Source organism: Mobula hypostoma, unplaced genomic scaffold, assembly GCF_963921235.1.
Source record: "Mobula hypostoma unplaced genomic scaffold, sMobHyp1.1 scaffold_79, whole genome shotgun sequence".
NCBI lineage: Eukaryota > Metazoa > Chordata > Chondrichthyes > Myliobatiformes > Myliobatidae > Mobula > Mobula hypostoma.
Genome location: NW_026948227.1, coordinates 121,654 through 135,492, shown reverse-complemented (window position 1 = coordinate 135,492; position 13,839 = coordinate 121,654). Strand labels below are relative to the sequence as shown.

General features: G+C 44.9%; 1 protein-coding gene across 5 annotated transcripts in view; it reads left to right on the top strand.

Annotated features, from left to right (window-relative positions):
- The window catches only part of LOC134342030 (uncharacterized), a 96,256-nt gene that overhangs the window by 48,513 nt on the left and 33,904 nt on the right, over nucleotides 1-13,839 (top strand). For 3 of the 5 annotated variants that reach the window (XM_063039969.1, XM_063039965.1, XM_063039968.1), the window contains exons 7-8: nucleotides 2,388-2,438; nucleotides 3,107-3,157. The exons of 1 other annotated variant lie outside the window; for it this stretch is intronic. In XM_063039969.1, coding sequence (XP_062896039.1) covers nucleotides 2,388-2,438; nucleotides 3,107-3,157 — 102 coding nt within the window. The remainder of the gene's footprint in view (nucleotides 1-2,387; nucleotides 2,439-3,106; nucleotides 3,158-13,839) is intronic. One more of the 5 variants, XM_063039966.1, reaches the window with a different exon arrangement.

The following is a 13,839-nucleotide window of genomic DNA, read 5'->3' as shown; positions in this document are numbered from 1 at the left end:
AAGGATGAATGACAGTTGAATGTTAGAACCCCAAAATTCCCCGCCTCGCGTAAGCGGCAGCAAGCAACGACCCACTTCCCCCCAGCAGCAAAAAGAAACATCGGCTCCTACCACCTTGCCCTCAACCATGCAGCAAAGCAACTTCAAGACACAGACTTGCAATGCCCTAAAGACGACTTGTTCAGCTGGTATTCGACATAGCACAAGCTCTCTCTCTCTCTCTCCCTAATCAGGGACAAGAAGTATCTCCGTTTCACAGCGAGAAGGGAGACATAACAAACAATTCGCTAGTTTATGATGTTAAGAGTCCATTGCTTCGCATTTTTTTCTGAGCTCTCTATCCAAAGGTCTCAGGTGTCTCGGCACAGAGACATAGATCATCCGACTCTCACGTCATACGGAGGTTCTCACACTCAATAGCTTCTCTTTTGGCTCTTCCGACTTTCTTCAGACCAAGGGTGTAGCTATGGGCACTCGCATGGGCCCAGGCTATGCCTGCCTCTTCGTTGGTTATGTGGAACAGTCTGTGCTCCAAACCTATTCTGGTACTGCTCCCCAACTTTTCCTTCGGTACATTGACGACTACATTGATGCTACTTCCTGCACCCATGCTGAGCTCGTCAATTTCATCGACTTAACTTTCAACTTCCACCCAGCCCTCAAATTCACTTGGTCTATCTCGGACACTTCTCTCCCCTTTCTCGATCTCTCGGTCTCCATCTCTGGAGACAGACTGTCCACTGACATCTTCTACAAGCCCACTGACTCTCATAACTACCTCAACTATACCTCCTCCCACTCCACCACATACAAAAATGCCATTCCCTGATCTCAGTTCCTCCGTCTCGGCCGCATCTGCTCCGAGGATGAGGTTTTCCGTCCCAGCACATCTCAAATGTCCTGCTTCTTTAACGATCGTGGTTTCCCTTCTGCTGTCATCAATGATGCCCTCACCTGCATCTCCTCCATTTCCCGCACTTCGGCTCTCACCTCATCCTCCCGCCACCACAACAGGGACAGAGTTCCCCTTGTCCTCAGCTACCACCCCACCAGCCTCCGGATCCAACACATTATCCTCCGCATCTTCCGCCACCTTCAACAGGACCCCACCACTAAGCACACCTTTCCCTTTCCACCCCTCTCCGCCTTCCGCAGGGGTCGGTCCCTCCGCGACTCCCTGGTCCACACGTCCCTCCCCACGGATTTCCCACCTGGCACTTATCCCTGCAAGCGCAAGTGCTACACCTGTCCCTACACCTCCTCTCTCACCACCATTTAGGGCCCCAAACAGTACTTCCAAGTGAGGCAAAACACTTCACTTGTGAGTCTGTTGGGGCCATCTGTTGCATCCGGTGCTCCCGGTGTGGTCACATGTGTGTACTCTGCACATGCTATGCATATCGTGACAGTCACAGAGCTATTGTCTCCTGTAAACCAGGATTGATTATTTCCCTATCGCTCTGATCATCTCCTCATTCTCCCGTGTGAGTTGAGGATCATCAGAGGCTACTCCAGTTCATTAATACGTTCTCCCAGACGCTGCAGCTTGGTGTACCAGCTGCAGATTTATTTATCGGGGAGTGCGGACGGCTTCTGGATCTTCAACATCGCAAACAGAGAACAAACACCGACCCCGGAGAAATTCCCACGAAGAATCGACGAATGGAGAAATTTGAACACAATGATAAATTTGCCCGATATTTTTTCCCTCACCTAGCCCAGACGATCTTAGACTGGCGCACTCTAAAGCCTCGTACATACAAAAGCTTTGCTGCTACACCGGCACTTGCATTTTCCGCCATGTCTAATGAATCCCTCTCTGTTGATCGGTCGCCGGAAAACACATTCCCCTTGAATATTGGTCAAGTTACTGGTGTCTTCCACAGTGAAGACCGATGCAATGTACCTATTGCGCTCATCCATCATTTCCCTGAGTCCCATTCAAACCTCTCCAGCATCATCTTCAATTTGTAATTGTGCCTTCTAGACTATCGCTTATAGTTTTCATATCTACGAATTTGTTTATCCACGGTTGATTTGTTTCCGTATACAACGCGCAAACCGAGCTGCTGCGATCTCACGTGATCATCCACAGCCAGCTCTTCAACCCGGTCACGTGATCAGCCTTTTACCCCGTTTAATGACTCATCCGAGATCTGACCCAGCTCTGAACTCCCCCCTCTGCACCCTGCCCGTCGGTGTTCAGCGTTGCTGGCAGGCCAACTAATTATTTGTTTTTTTTCCCCCACATTCTTCAAAAGAGTCACAACAGTGGGACGCTTTGTCTGTGATAGGTCCGGCAAATCGTTCAAAGACTGCTTTAACGAGCCGGGAAGAAGATATGTTCCAGATTACAGAGATATAATTCCTTCTTTACTTCCCCATAGGTCTGTCAGACGCAGGGTGTTTCGGTCTCCAGTAACTGATAGCCGTCCCTGGTAAGTTGAAATCGGATACGGTGTTTGTACGCAGTGCGATAAATGGACAAAAAGAGCTGCTATATCGTACTGTGCTCTAAGTGACGGCCCCGTGGGGCGCTCCAGTAATACCACGCGACCTTAGCACGTTAAGCAGCCTAATCTGCCGCAGCTTGTTAAAGACTTTCTGAAAATCTAAGGAAATAACAACAATTGACTTTCTTTGATTAACTAGAGAATTCTCTAATTCTTTATTTCAGTTGTGCCTTTTTTAATTTTTTGTTTTTCCATATCTAAAAGAATCTGTTTTTTCCAGGCTGCTTTTGTTTTCCGTCTTCATAGCACAAAGTGCACTGCTGAGATCTCACGTGATTATCCACTTCCAGCTCTGTAACCTTGTTCAGCATTTTGCCCTGTTTAATAACTCACCCGGGAACTGGCTCAGCTGTGAGCGCCCTGCTCTGCGCGCTGCCCGTCGCTGAGAATCCCGCTTTGCCTGCAGGCCTTCCAGTTCTTTGTTTTCCTCACATTCATCAGACTCATCCTTTTTCGTGCTGACCTGCACAGCGTGTCCAAACCGTGGGATGCTTTGGCAGGACCGGGAAATGCACCAAAAGATGGTTTAACCAGCTGGGAAGCAGATACATTCCAGATGACCGAGAAGTATATGTTTCTCTTTTTCCCCACAGGTACAGCAAACGCAGCATCCATTCATCCCTAGGAGCTTATCACTGTGACCGGTAAGTGGAAATCTAAGACTGAGTCTGTGCGCGGGGCGATTAATGAACCAAAAGTGCTCCTGTATTGGGTGTTTGCGCAAATTGACAGACGAGTCGCTGGGGCTCCGGTAATACCATGCGACCTCAGCACGTGATGAGGCCTCATGTGCGGCACCTTGTTAAAGCATTTCTGAAAATCTAATGAAAGAAGAACAAATAACTTTCTCAGATTCACTGGAGATGTAGGGAGTGGTTTCAACTAATAGGGCTAGGGATCGGGAACCAGAATGATGCAGCTGAGAATGAACCAGCTGGCTTACAATTAGACAATATGTGTAACGTGTACGTAATGAAGGAGACATCAATGATTGGGTCCAATGCAGACTGAACAAAGAGTTAAATTCCAACGCAGAGTCAACATTCAAAATGGTGTGGAATGCAATACTGAAGGTGCGGTATTTGAATGCTCGCAGCATTCAGAATAAGGTGGACGAACCCGTGCGTCATTAGAGTTGGTCGCTCTCACGTCATGGGCATCACTGAGTAGTGGATGAAAGATGGCCATAATTGTGAGCTTAACATCTGAGGATATACTTTGTATCAAAAGGACAGGCAGGAGGACATATGTGGTGGGCTGGTTCTGTTGGTAACAGATGTATTACATCTTTAGAAACAGGTGACATCGGGCAGAGAATGCCAAATATTTCTAGGTGGAGTTAGGAAATTGCAAGGTAAAAGAACATTGTGGGAATCACATGTAGCCCTCAGAATAGTAGACAAGGTGCGTGGTTTAGATTGCAAAGGGAGCTCGAAAAGCCTTGTAAGAAGGATAATTACACACACATCAAATTTGCTGGTGAACGCAGCAGGCCAGGCAGCATCTCTAGGAAGAGGTACAGTCGACGTTTCAGGCCGGGACCCTTCGTCAGGATAATTACACAATTGTAATGGAGAATTCTATATACAAGGCAATTGGGAAAATCGGGTTGGTATGGGATCACAAGAGACGAATTTGGTGAATGCCTACGAGACGGCTATTTAGAAGAGCTTGAGTTTTAGCCCATTCGCGGAGAGCTATCTTGGACTGGATGTTGTGCAATTAGCGATGTCTTACAAGGGAGCTTCATGTAAAGGAATCCTTAGGCGGCATTTAAAATTTAAAAAGGCAAATGGAAAATAATAACTATAAGAAGGGAAAATATGAAATATGTGAGCACTCTGGCCAATAAAATAAAGGAGGCACATGAGATTTTTTTTTCAAAGATATAAAGAGTAAAAGGGAGGTGAAAGCTGATATTAGACCACTGGAAAATTATGCTAATATGTTAGTAATGGGGAACAATGAAATCGCAGATGAACAAGAAACACTGCCTTCGCTGTGAAATAGCCGAGGTCCATGTATATCAGTGAGCAGGCGTGAGTGCCTTTTCTCTGAAGCAGGTGCCATAGAACCATTAAGTACTTAAGGTGGATCAGTCACCTTATCCAGATGGACTACATACAGGGCCCTGTCAGAGGTTGCACTGACCATGATTTTTCCAGATAACACTTAACTCCGTCAGAGTACCGGAGGACTGGAAGATTGCAAATATCACTCCAATCTTTACGAAGGTAGAAAGGCAAAAGAAGGGAAATTATAGGCAGTTAGTCCGGTGTCGGTGGTAGGAAAAGGGTTGGGACTATTATCAACTGTGTTTCGAGGTATGTGGTGTTCAGTGTTGAAATAATTCAAAATCAGCATAGTTTCTATGAAGGGAAATCTTGCCTTAAAAGTCTTCGATTTCTTCGAGGATACGACCAGCAGGGTGAACAAGGGGGAGGCAGTGAGTGACATTTACTCGGATTTTCAAAAAGCGTTTGATAGGAGGCCTCAAATGATTCTGCTTGATAGCATAAAAACCAATAGCGTTACAGGAAAGAATAGGTGTGGATAGCGGAATGGCTGCCAGGCAGGGCGCAGCGCGTTGTGTTAAAAGGGACCTTTTTCTGATAGGCTTCCGGTGACTAGTAGTGTTCTTCAGGGGTCAGTTTTGGAACTGCTACATTTCACATTGATTGTCCATGATTTAGATAAATGGAACTGATGGCTTAGTGGTGAGGTTTACGGATGATACCAAGATAGGTGGAGGGGTCGGTATTCCTGAGAAGGTACGCAATTGTAGCAGGACTAATGCAAAATTGGCGAATGTGCAAGAAATGTGGCAGATCGATAATAGCATTGGAAAATGTGTGATAATATATTTTGTTTAAAGGAACAATAGGGCGGACTATCATCTTAATGACGAGCATGTTCAATCATCAGAGATACATAGAGACTTAGCACATCTCGTGCAACTCTCCCAAAACGGTTAAATTATAGCTTGAGTCTGTGGTAAAGAAACGAATATCATGGTGCCACTTGTTTCAAGAGGAATAGAATGTGAAAAGAAGGAGGTAATGCTGAGCCTTTTTAAAACACTGTCAGGCCGCACTTGGAATATTTACGACTGTTTTGGGCCGAAAGAATATACGTGGGTAATTCTGGGACGGAGTTAACACATGAGGAGTGTTTGGCAGCCTTGGGCTGTACACTCTGGAATTTAAAAGAATGCGTGCGGAATTCATTGAGATCTACCTAATGTTGAAATGACTAATCGTGTCGATGTGGAGAGGATTTTTCCTGTGGTGAGGGAATCCACAACTAGTGGCTATGATTCTTTAGGTTACATGTAAGGAGGATTTTCTTTTTTAAAAAAGACTCGTGACTTTGTGGGTTGCTCCGCCGCAGACTGCGGTGTAGGCGAAGTCCGTGCGAATATTTAATGTGTATGTTGACCGTTTTAAGGTAGGTCAGGGCACCAAAGAGTATGGCGAGGTGGCAGCTGTATAGGTTAGAATGGGATCCGGGATCAGCCATTATGGAATGGCGGAGTATCGATGGACAGAATGGCCTAATTCTGTTCCTGTATCTTATGGTCTTATGGTCTTATTTAATTCTCTCTACCTGGGACCATTTATTTTCACAGAGGATTATGTCGTGACAGAACAATCCTGAATTCCACAATGATCCTTTGTATTTTCCAAGTTCAGGCTTGGGCTGTTCTTCTCACACCAATCCTTCTGCCGCTCCACTTCCTCTTTGTACTCTGTCTTTTCGTTGTTCTTGATGAGGTCAACCACTGCTGGGCTAACCGCAAACGTTGACACGGCTAGCTCCTAGCGATCACGTCCTCATTCTCCCAGATGAGACGAAAGTCATCGAGCATCAGTTCTTTCTCCTTCATACTTTCTCTCAGGAGCTGCAGCTTGCTACCCCTGGTGCAGGTTTATTTATCCATGATGCAGGACATCAGTCTGACTTCCCAGATCCCGCAAGTTGAATTGGATACTGCAACTGGAGCGATTCTCATCACTCATTCTGCCTAATAAATGAGGAATGGACGAATAAATACAGAGAGAAAACGTAACTTACAATAAATTTTACCTCACCCAAGCTTGATATCGCCTAAGCATAATGAGCCGAACCCTCCCTGAAAGCCGAGAGAATCACTTATGGGCCCTTTCTGATGAAACCCATTTTCGGAGTGGTCGCACCTCAAAGCAGAAAAACAGAAAAAAAAATCTCCCTCAAACTCCGGATCGCCACCTGACTAAAACCAGCTCTTTGGATACGCTCCTGATGTTGAATGTCCTACTCGGAGAAAACTAAATCGAACTCTGTTCTTTATTAATCGTATGCGCGTTCCTGACTGAAAGGTATCTCTGTTTACGCACCGATTCAGAAAAACAGCAACAAAACTCTGCATGCAACTTCTCGATCGCCCGGATGAAAAAGTAGGTCTTTTCAGACACGCCTTGTGTGGATTGTGCATGTAATGCTTCAACCCAGAGATGACTGCTCTGGAGGTTCGGCTTTTCAGCTTTCTACCGAGCTTCCTAAAGACACTTCAGGACCTCTTTGTAAATCTACGCCATTGCCGCAAATATACACCGAAACAATTGCTCTTGTGGATCACTTGGGCCTGATCTGAGACATTCCTCACACTGGCGACAGACAGGCAGCATACCATCGGGAATCTCAATGTTCCCCAAACAATCTCGTCCCTGTTCCTGTAAATATGGAATCTCCGATGAACACTGCAGTCAGCCAAACCTCTCTGCTCTTCTGAGCCAGAGCACCGGACAGGGTATGAGAGACCAGATGACTGTGTCTGTCACGTGGTTGTCCGTCCGCCTCAACAGTTTCTAAAATTGTACTTATTATTGAAGGTAATGGCCACAGCAGAACTCTGCCCTTGCTGTGCATTACCCTTACTTTTCCAAACAGTCCTTCTGCGTGGATTGTCACCTTGTCGTGGTGGAGAAGCTTGTGTGGTCCTGGGATCCTGAGAGCGATTCTGGCTAGAGCTATGCTCTTGGTAGTACAACTTTAGTACACCCCGCGCTCCAAGTCGACTCCGTCTGGCAGTCCACCAATTCTCTCTATTTGCCGCAACTTTCCCCTGCAAAAGACCGCGAATTTCCGGCTCCAAGGCACACAAGAAAGAAAAGCATCCCGCTCGTTGGCGAGCATGCCCCGTTATCTCTAGTCATAGCACAAACATTGCTGCTACAGATTTATTTATCACCTGTACAGTACTGTGTCTTACACACACACACCAACACACACACAAACGTAAGTTTGCTAACCCTGTAGAATTATCCCTATTTGAACATATATATGACCGAAAATGGAATAAGATCTTCATGTGTCCTAAAGCTAGATAAACAGCACCCAATTAAATTAATATAACAAAAAATTATACCTGTTATTGTGAAATACGATCCAATGGTGCATGTATTTGTTGGAAAAAGCATGTGACCGTTTGCTTTCAGTAAGTAGTGTGATCGCCTTGTACAGCAACAACATAAAACAAACGTTTCTGGTAACTGTTGATCAGTCCTACACATCAGCCGGGAGGAGGTTTAGACCGTTCCTCCTTACAAAAATTCTGCAACTCTGGGATGTTGTCCCAGAAACACTGTAGAATATCCATGTCGTCTTTTGCAAACTTGAGACATGCAGCAATGATTTTTATTTGGAGAGCACTGCTTTCCTCCCTGTTATCCTTTTCATGAAGACCATTCTTGTTCAGTGTTTCTTTTATAGTGGTGTCATGGTCCGGTACATGAAGTCCGCATTCCGGTTCACTATCCAGTCCGTGGACTCAGGACTCCGGGTCTTACAGCTGTCCCTTGTTTTGTTTGAGTTAATCATAGGCACCTGATTCCCATCTTGCGCCTTGGAATATAATTAGCTTTGGGGTTGAGTGTCGGCTGCTGGTTTGTCTTGTTAAGATTTCCTGGGAGCAACCTGCCGGTGGAAGGCTAGGGCGGCCACATGCCATCTTTAGGCCGTGTTGGAGAACCATTGCTTCATGGAGCCTTGCTGTCGGTAGTCGGAGCTGTCTTTGCCGTACGGATTCGGCTGTTTCCCGGGCCAGCGAGTGGCTGCCAGCCACTCCGAGCTAGGTAGGGATCCGGCTGTTTCCGTCGCCAGCTGAGGTTGCTGGCCGAACTGAAAAATCGGAACTACCCCGATGCAGAGATGGAACTGACTGTCGTTCTTCGGTGTTTGTCTTGTCTTGTCCTTGCTGCCATGGCGTAAGTCAGCCCATTCTGCTCTTGCCCTGCGGAGGGACCTATACTGTCTTGTCTTGTCCTCGCCTCCGTGGGGTAAGTCAGGCTGTTCTGCCATTGCCCTGCGGGGGTATCTGTCTTGTCTTGTCCTCGCCTCCGTGGTATCAGTCAGGCCGTTCTGCCGTTGCCCTGCGGGGGGGACCGGCTGTCCCACCTTGGTGTGGAGATGAAGTTGAGTCCCGGCTTGTCTGAGGATAAGTCCCGGCTCTATGTCTACGTACTATCCAGTCGCGTGTTAGTGTCATGTTAAAGATGAGTCCCGGCTTTTTGAAGGATAAGTCCTGACTCTATGTTATTCAGTTCCCAGTCTGTCTCTGAGGTCCAGCCTCCGAGTTATCAGCCTTGGCATTTCAAGACGAAAGAGCCAAGACCACAGCCTCAAGCCTCATGGGCCAGGAACCAAGACCTCAGCCTCAAGCCTCAAGAACAAAGATCCCAGCCTCAGGCCTCAATAGCTAAGACCAGAGCCTGAGGCCTCAAGCCTCAAGAGCCAAGACCCCAAAATCAAGCCCCAAGCCTCCAGCCACGTCCTGTCCTGTAGTCATGTCATGTCTTTGCCTGGTTCTGGCGTCCGAGCCCGGGGCAAGACCCAGCTTCTGGGTCCTTGTCCAGTCTCTGGCTCGGAGAACAAGCTCAGGATCCCAGTGCATAATTCCTTGTCTGGGTTCCCTGTCTAATCCATATTCTAGCCCAAGTATCCGTTCTTTTCCTTGCTCCTTGTCTGTATCCTGTCACGTCTCTACTCTAGTCAAGTCCTGTTCCTTGTACTTCAGTATCTGTGTCTTGCATTCGGGTCCGTTACCAGCGCCACATTGTGACAAGTGGACACATGTTCAGCGACTTTAGCAAGTTCCAGAGATTTCTGCAGGTCTTTTGCTGTTACATAGAGCATAGAATTCTACAGCACATTACAGGCTCTTAGGTCCACAATGTTCTGCTAAGCATGTAATCTACCTTAGAAACTGCCTAGAGTTTCCCTACCACATAGCCTTCTATTTTTTCTAAGCTCTATGTACATATCTAAGAGTATCTAAAAAGACCCTATTGTATCTGCCTCTACCATCTTCGCTGACAGTGCATTCCATGCACCCACCACTCTGTGTGACATACAGACCTCTGACATCCACTTTGTACCTACTTCCAAGCACATTGAAACTGTGGCCCCTCGTGTTAGCCATTTCAGAACTGGGAGAAAGCTTTTGGCTATCGACACAATCTATGCCTCTCGGAATCTTAGTCACTTCCATCAGGTCACATCTCATCCTCAATCACTCCAAGGAGAAAAGCCCAAACAACAGGAATTCTGCAGATGCTGGAATTTCAAGCAACACACATCAAAGTTGCTGGTGAATGCAGCAGGCCAGGCAGCATCTCTAGGAAGAGGTGCAGTCGACGTTTCAGGCCGAGACCCTTCGTCAGGACTAACTGAAGGAAGAGTGAGTAAGGGATTTGCACCCTTACCACTCCCAGCATACTTTGCTAACGACATATTTACAAACTCTTTCTCAGCTCTACATTGAGAAGTACAGTACTGTGCAAAAGTCTTAAGTTTCTTAGCTATTCATATGTGCCTAAGACGTTTGCAGAGTACTGTACATCGAAATATTCCGTCTTTAGAGCAGAGATAAAGCGGAATGTCTTTAGTCCAGAGTGTGCTGAATCTATGGAATTTACCTCTACAGACAGTTGTAGAGGCCTAGTCATTGGACATATTTAAAGCTGAGATTGACAGGTTCTTGGTTCAGAAGGACATTAAAGGTTATGGTGAGAAGGCAGGAGAGCGAGGTAGAAAGAATTAGTAAATCAGCCATGATGGAATGGCAGAGAAGGCTTAATGGCTCGAATGGCCCAATTCTGCTCCAATGTCTTACGGAAATAGATTGTTTGCGTTATCAACAAGCACACTCAAACATACAACACACACAGCACGCTGGAGGAACTCAGCAGGTCGGGCAGCATCAGTGGAAACGATGCGTCGACGTTTCGGGCCGGAACCCTTCGTCAGGACTGAAGATAGAAGGAGGGGGAAGGATCTGAAGAATGCTTGTAGGTTCAGTTGAAAGGCAAAGGGGTGGGGGAGGGGAAGCAAGGACGTCATAGGCAGGAAAATGATGGGTAGTAGAAGAATGAGGTGGAACCATGAGGGAGGTGATAGGCAGCTGGAGGAAGGGGCAGAGTGAAATAGGGATAGAGGAAGGGAGGAGGAGGGAATTATAGGAAGTTGAGGAATTCTATGTTCATACCAAGGAGCTGGAGACTACCTAGACGGTATATGAGGTGTTGCTCCTCCAGCCTGAGTTTAGCCTCATCATGGCAGTAGAGGAGGCCATGTATGGACATATCTGAATGGGAATGGGAAGCAGAGTTGAACATGTGCTGGGACAGCCCACAAGAGTCACCGCATATTCCTGTGCCGATGTAACATCCCCAAGATTTTCCATAGAACAGTTCAAGTAACATTTGATATATTAAGTAGAATTTACCAACGGGTTCATATAAAGAGGTTTAGAATTTGTTTATTTACTGTTGGAATATGGTTGCAAATAAGATCCCAAGTTCATGTCTACTGAGGAAGAAGATATTGGTCTTTCCTGGTTTAGGCAAAGGAAATGTATCGATTCTTTTCTGCTCCGCAGTGCCGTGTTCCATGGAAAACATACTTAATCAATGTGTTACAGGCAAACAGTACAATAAACAGAAATAGGTGACTTCCATTCCCACGCCCATCTTCTCTTGAAAACTCTGGACCTGCTAACAGTGTAACGCTGCTAACAGCACCACAGCCAAGACAGGACTTGCCCTCATCAGGCTCTCACCCATTTATCATAGACTAACTGTGGTTTATCCTTTTCCTGTGCCCTGGATCAATAGGTGGGAAGGTTCAGTGAGCGCTGCAAACATAGAGAGCTGAGAGTATGATAATGGTGGAATTAGAGTTTTAGGTTAAAAATAAAGAGGGTAAAATAATATATTGGTTCAGCCTCCGTAATAGTGCAGTGCAAAAATGGGAAAAGTAAGTCGTGGTGCTATTGTTGTTGTGTATCTCAGGGTATAGAAGGATGATGTGTTTGTGCTGCGTAAATTGTAAGTGTCAATCAAGGATTATGATTAGGCACAGGAAAGGAAGCCTTGTGCAGTATACATTTCCTCCCCCCACCCCCGAAATTCATTTTTTTAACCTCTTCCTGTTCGTTGGTCTTCCCCACTGAGCTAACGAGAAGAAGAAACCTCAGTCATTTTGAAATGAATGGATGGGTGACTGCTGAGGGCAAACCCTGTCTTGGTATGGTGTCTACAGCAGTACAATGCTCTCGCCATGTTAGCAGACCCAGAGATTTCGAGAGAAGGTGGGTGTGGGATTAAAAGCTATCTATTTCTGCTTAACTTGCTATTTGCTTGCAAAGCATTGCTTAAATATGCCTCCCATGCAATATCAGTATCAGGATAGAAATTTATTGCCACCAAACTTATTTTTTTGCCTTGGAATTGCTTGCTTGGCCTGTTGACTATTGGGTTTATTCCAGCATGTACCCAGTTAACATTTTCTACTGAGAGACTGACTTCCAGCTCTCCTTGTCAAGGAGGTGCTCTCCTTGTCAAGGAGGTCCTGTCCTTGCTGCGGCCTAGACCTTTCCACTCAGCCCTGATGCAGGGTTTCGACCCGAAATATTGGCCATTCCTTTCGCCCCATAGCTGCTACCTGCCTCATTCAGTTCCTCCATAAAATGTCTGTATCTGAAATCTCACCTGTTTCTCCATTTTTTGCTAATGCCCTTGTTTTGAGAAACGGCGAGAAAAGAGAAAGAATGGAAAGAAGGTCTGAAGGGGGAAAGAGATTTGGATAGGACAATATGAGTGAAGTTGATGGAATAATAAGAGGCACAGCTAGCGAAAAGTATATAAATTTAGGTAAGGTATACATTTTAATAGTATTAATTCGGCCCATCGGTGATAAAGTAAGAAGCGACCAATTAGAAAGTGTTTTAACATAATTCATTAAAGTTAAAAAAAATCCTTAAATAAATATTCATAATTCTTAGTAACTGTTACTCCTAAATACGTAAATTGTTTTCTTAAAATTTTAAAAGGAAGGTTAATATTACCTGGTATTAAATTGTTCAAAGGAAACAGTTCAGTCTTATGTGAATTTAATTTAACTCCTGAGAACTGACTAAAATTAGTCAGTAAACGGAATACAAATGGTAAGGAGGTTGTAACATTAGATATAAAAAGCAATAAGTCATCAGCATAGAGCGACACTTTATGAATAGTACATCTCTTTTAAATACCAGTAAACTCTTTAGACTCTCGAAAAGCAATTGCTAAAGGTTCCAATACCAAATCAAAAAGCAGAGGGCTCAAATTACTACCTTTTCTAGTTCCACGTTGGAGTTTAAAGGGTTTAGAATTCTGAAGATTAATAAGAAACCGAACGTAGGGAAATAAATAAAGTAATTTAATTCAATGTATAAAATTAGGTCCAAAATTATATTTTTCTAAGGATGTAAAACGATAATCCCATTCAACTCTGTCAAAGTCCTTCTCTTTATCCAAAGATATCACACATTCCGATATTTCCTTAGATGGACAATGCATAACATTTAACAAACACTGTATATTAAAATGGGAATGTCGATTTTTTTTATAAAACCTGTCTCATCATCTGAAACTACAGAAGATACAGTATTTTCAATTCTGCAAACCAACACCTTAGATAAAAGTTTAGTATCAAAATTGAGTAAAGAGATAGGTCTATACGAGCAGCATTCAGTAGGATTCTTACACTTTCTGAGAATAAGCGAAGAGGAAGCGTCGTAAAAAGATTGCGGTAATCTTCCTACCTTTAACTGATTATCTGGTTCGTTTCTCTCTTTGTGAGCTTTTTTAGTGATGTATGCAGTATAAGAAATAATTTGACCCCGGATATATCCTTTAAAAGTATCGCATATAATAAGACTAGACGTCAGTTCCAATGTAGTTTCTTCAAAAAAAAAGTGATTTGATTCTTCATGAATTTTAAAAAGTCCTCATCGGATAACAGAGTT